This window comes from Dipodomys ordii, unplaced genomic scaffold (genome assembly GCF_000151885.1).
Source record: "Dipodomys ordii isolate 6190 unplaced genomic scaffold, Dord_2.0 Scaffold156, whole genome shotgun sequence".
NCBI lineage: Eukaryota > Metazoa > Chordata > Mammalia > Rodentia > Heteromyidae > Dipodomys > Dipodomys ordii.
In genome coordinates this window covers 162,559-167,940 of record NW_012267372.1, presented here as the reverse complement: position 1 = coordinate 167,940, position 5,382 = coordinate 162,559, and the positions used below count along the sequence as shown (strand labels likewise).

The following is a 5,382-nucleotide window of genomic DNA, read 5'->3' as shown; positions in this document are numbered from 1 at the left end:
TTTTTTGCTCAAATCTGGCACTCTATCACTTGGGCCACAGCTCCACTTCCTGCTGTTCTGGTAATTTTATCAGAGTCTCCTGGACTTTCCGGCTCCAGCTGGCTTTGAACTGGGATCCTCAGATCTGAGCCTCCTGAGAATCTAGGATGACAGGCGTGAACCATTGGCACTCATCTGCTTTAAGTTATTATATTTTTATTTTTTTTCCCAGGGTCCAACTTCAGACTTTCCTCACAGGCATGTACCACCATACCTGGCTTATGCTTTGAGATCCTTCCCCCCTCTAACTGGCTTTGAACCATGATCTTCCCATCTCCTCTTCCCATGTAGCTGGGATTACAGACATGAGCCACCATACCCAAACTTATGAGGGTTCCCAAAGTACCCTGGATGCATGAGTACCATGGAGCAGTAGGTGGTACCACCTGCGGCCTTCAGAGACGCGCTTACAGCACCCTGAGGTGGGGGGTGGGGGGACTCCAGCCCTTGGTCCTAGGAACATTCACTTGTGCATCTAGTGAATCGATGCGCCAAGCTGAGAGCCAGATTTTGACAGACAGACAGACAGACAGACAGACAGACAGGAAGAGGACCATCTGCACTCACCTGCACCACACCAGGGGAAAAGACAGCGAGGATGAGATAAAGCCAGACATAGGCGAAGATACTCCAGGAGGCCGTGACGAAGAAGACCCTGAGGTGCTTGATCTTGCGGCTCTCGCCGGCCGGGATGACATACACGCACACGGCGATGACCACGAACATGTTGAAGGCGGCGCTGCCCACGATGGTGCCCGGGCCCAGCTCCCCAGCCTGGAAGTTGTGGCCGCACACCTCGATGACCGACAGCAGGATCTCGGGGGCCGAGGAGCCCAGGGCCATGAGCGTGAGGTTGGACACGGTCTCGTTCCAGATGCGCACGGTGCCCACGCTGGTCTCGCCGTTGGCTTTGGTGATGGTGATTTCCTTCTCCTTGGACGTGATCACCTCGATGGACGCCATGAAGCGGTCGGCGATGATCGACACGCCCAGGAACATGTAGGCCATGGCCACGAAGTACACCACGGCCCGCGCCGCCTTGTCCCCCACCGACGGGTCGTCCGGCTCCCACACGGGCAGCAGCACCCCGGGCTGGCAGCGGTAGGAGCCCTGGCAGCCCTCCGGGCTGTCCTCGCTCTCATTGGCTGGAGGAGGCGGCAGGGAGGGCGTCGGGGTGACGGCTCCCAAGCACGGGGGAGCCCCGAGGAGGAGCGCGACCCCCACCAAAGCCAGCGGAGCCATGGGGGGACGTTGGGGTCCTGGGAGGGGGGAGGAGGAGGACGACGAGGAGGTCAGGGGAGAGGACCCTACTCCGCTCTGTCGCACAAAAGCCGAGGTGTGTTGGGTTCCCGGAGTGACCGAGGAGATGCCCCAGAGAGCGTCCGGCACACCCAGGGACGGCCAAGAAGTATGCCTGGGAGGCTGAGGGAGGAGGATAGGGAGTTTGAGGCTCCGCTGGGCTACAGAGCGAGGTTCTTGCAAAAACAAACACAAATGCAAGCACATAAGGGAATAAACACGGAGGGCAAAGGACAGAGGACCCCCTGTGAAGCTGGGAGAGCACGAACCAGTTAGGAACTCTGAGAACCTCTGGTCAGTCATCCCGCCCTCCACCATCCTGCCCTCTGCTATCCAGCGCTCTATCATCCCGCCCTCCACTATCCTGCTCTCTACTATCCAGCGCTCTATCATCCCACCCTCCACCATCCTGCCCTCTGCTATCCAGCGCTCTATCATCCCGCCCTCCACCATCCTGCTCTCTGCTATCCAGCTCTCTATCATCCCGCCCTCCACCATCCTGCTCTCTGCTATCCAGCACTCTATCATCCCACCCTCCACCATCCTGCCCTATACTCTGCAAAGCTCTATCATCCTGCCCTCTGCTATCCAGTGCTCTATCATCCCGCCCTCCACCATCCTGCCCTCTACTATCCAGTGCTCTATCATCCTGCCCTCTGCTATCCAGTGCTCTATCATCCTGCTCTCCACCATCCTGCCCTCTGCTATCCAGTGCTCTATCATCCTGCCCTCCACCATCCTGCCCTCTACTATCCAGTGCTCTATCATCCTGCCCTCCACTATCCTGCCCTCTGTTATCCAGTGCTCTATCATCCTGCCCTCTACTATCTAGTATCTATCATCTTGCTCTCCACCATCCTGCCCTCTACTATCCAGTGCTCTATCATCCTGCCCTCTGCTATCCAGTGCTCTATCAATCATCTTGCTCTCCACCAACCTGCCCTCTACTACCCTATACTACCCAACCCTCCATCATCCCACCCTCTACCATCCCGCCTTCTACTATCCAGGGCTCTAACATCCAGCCCTCCATCATCCTACTCTCCACATCCTGTCCTCTACTAACCAGTGTTCTATCATCCAGCACTCTACCACCCAGCCCTCCATCATCCTGCCCTCTACTATCCAGGGCTCTATCATCTAGCACTCTACCACCCAGCCCTCTACCATCCAGCCCTCCATCATCCTGCCCTCTGCTATCCTGCTCTCTACCACCCCACACTCTATCATCCAGCACTCTACCACCCAGCATTCTACCATTCAGCTCTTCATCATCCCTCCCTCTACCATCCAGCACTTTTACCTCTCAGCACTCTACCATCCAGCCTTCTGCCATCCTGTCTTCTACTACCCAGGGCTCTATCATCCAGCACTCTACCATCCAGCCCTCCATCATCCTATTCTCCACCATCCTGTCCGCTACTAACCAGTGTTCTATCATCCAGTGTTCTACCACCCAGCCCTCCATCATCCCACCCTCTACCATCCTGCCCGCTACTATCCAGGGCTCTACCATGCAGCACTCTACCCCCCAGAACTCTACCATCCAGCCCTCCATCATCCTGCCCTCTACCACCCAGCACTGCCATCTAGCTTTCCATCGTCCTGCCCTCTACCACCCAGCCCTCTACCACCCAGCCCTCTACCATCTTGCTCCTAGGAAATGAACCAAGAGACGCAGGTTCATCTACCCACCAAAAGGTACCTAGAAGGCATTCCCCGTGGGTTTCATCTGGAAGCTAAGCAATTCTGAATCCAGAGGCTGGTCAGCAATGCCATGTAGAAGCTTGTGGTCAAGCAGAGGTGAGGTGGAACCTTACATAGCCCTGAGAAGGGAGGGGACGATGGCTGCAGGTGATGCCTGGGAGAAAACCCCAGCAGTGACAATAGGTAAATGAGGCCAGACACAGAGTGTCTGTGAGTCTAATGGCTCTCGGCTAGCGTTCACTGGGCTCCTGCTTTGGCTTTGGGATGTGGTGGGGCTGGGAGGGATTGCTATTCTTCCTTGTCATGGTGGCATCTCTGGGTACCAGCGCCCCTCCCATCCCATGTGCTCTCTGACCCCATGTTCTGCTCTCCTCTCCTCTCCCACGCAGCTCCAGCCACACCACCCCCTTCACAGGGCTTTCTGCCTCTGGGCCTTTGCACCTGCTGCACCCCCTTCCTGGGACTCTCTCCCCCCACATCCAGACCCTCACACCCTCTCCTCCAGTTGTCACCTTCCCTGCCCATCTATCCAAAATGGCACGACTGTCTCTCTTTAGGGAGCTCCACCCATTTCCCAGAGGAGAGGATCAAGGCTCAGAGAGATCAAATAACTTGTCCCAAATCACCCAGCAGTGACTTGGGTCGGTGGCTTCAAAGAGGGACCCCAAGTAGGAACTCCTTGGCCCTGCCCCCTGTGTCACTATAGCAACCCAGAAGAGAAAGGATGGAGGGCAGAAGAGTAGTCCTAGCTGGTCACCTCCCTACCCCTCCACCCTCAGCTTCCAATCCTGTCTGAAAAGTTCCTCTGGGAGTCTAACCTACAGCCTGCCCCCGACTCACACCCACGTACAGGAGCTGGCTCCTGGAGGAGGGAGACAGAATGTTGGCAGAACTTCTCTAAAAGGAGAGTGTGAGTGTGGTGTGTGTGTGTGTGTGTGTGTGTGTGTGAGAGAGAGAGAGAGAGAGAGAGAGAAATGGAGAGGGGGGAGAGGGGGAGAGAAGGCGTGGGCGGGAAGAGGGGTGATTCTTAAAGGGCCACCACACAATTAGCCCCCTTGGCAAGGCCCCTAATGATACAGCCAATTAGCAGCCCCCTAATTAACAACGACATAGGCATAATTACCCACCAGGAGCTAAAGCAATGATTCCAGCTCACTGTTCCCCTCCCTCTCTTTGGGCTTTTCAGAGATGCTGGGGCCACCTGAGAGGCAAGCATTCATCTAAATGCTTCTAACCAGTTAGAGCTGTGGCCTGGGGAGCCAGTCCTCCCCCAAGTCTAACCCTAGGTCTTTCTTACTGCAGCCCCTGGCTACTGTTTTCACCTAGTACTTCAGGCCTGGGGGTGGGGATGCCCCCCCTCCCGCCCCGTAAATCAGCCAAAGGCAGCCAGCCAGAGCTCCTAGCACTCCCTCCCCTGCTCAGACAGACAGCCAGCCGGCTCTCCTTGCGGGCCTCAGGGGAGGAGAGGTCAGGAGAGAAAGCACTAGATAAATATTTGTAAAATGAATGGCCAGGAGGCTGGGTTGGGCTCCAGTGCGGGGCCTCGGGGCTCCCAGTGCTCAGTGCTCCTCCTGCCCTGCCCACCTCCACCTCCCAGGCCTCCAGTGCCAGCAGCCTGAAAGCTGATCTGTGTCCGTGGGGTGCAGGGCTGGGAGGGGGACTAGGGGGCAGCAGCCGTGTGGGCTGCCCAGGTCCTGGAGAGGCGGCAGCCGGTCCGGGTCCATCTCCCTGCAGCCTCATAGGCTTGTGGCCAGATGGCTCAGTGGGGTTCCCCCCTTTCTGCCCGACACCCCTATGAGTGTAAAGGGGGGACCCCGATTTCTGAACACACACATTCTATTACCATTTATGTCTGCAGATCTCACACACACACACACACACACACACACACACACACACACACACACTCTCTACTTGGGCTTCAGGGCTGGGCTACACCCGCAGGTAAACTGAGGTCTGGAGTGGGGAGAGGAAGGACTTGGCCAAGCACCCAGTTTTCCAGTCAGGCGCAGAGCAGAGACCGGAAAGCAAAGGCGTGGGATCTCCCCAGCCATCTGGAGTCCCCACGCGGTGCAGGCATGGGGCGGGGACCTCGCTCCCGGCCAGGGGGGCGGAGGACACATGGCCCTTCCTCCCCAGCCCTCATCTCTGGGGCTCTTCCCCAAGAATAGGGAGGAGAACTGGCCACGAGCCCCCCAAGTGGTAGCCAGGAAAAACCTTTGCCTCCCATCCCCAGCGAGAGATCTGTGCCTAGCATGCCACGAGAGAGAGAGAGAGAGAGAGAGAGAGAGAGAGAGAGAGAGAGAGAGAACTGGCCAGGCCTGACACAGCCCCAAG

At 57.2% G+C, this 5,382-nt stretch overlaps 1 protein-coding gene across 1 annotated transcript in view; it reads right to left on the bottom strand.

The window, feature by feature from the left end:
• The window catches only part of Slc8a2 (solute carrier family 8 (sodium/calcium exchanger), member 2), a 20,968-nt gene extending 19,687 nt beyond the window's left edge, over nucleotides 1-1,281 (bottom strand). Inside the window, exon 1 of the mRNA XM_013032573.1 lies at nucleotides 607-1,281. Within this exon, the coding sequence (XP_012888027.1) occupies nucleotides 607-1,281 (675 nt within the window). The remainder of the gene's footprint in view (nucleotides 1-606) is intronic.
• Between the last annotated feature and the right edge of the window lie 4,101 nt (nucleotides 1,282-5,382).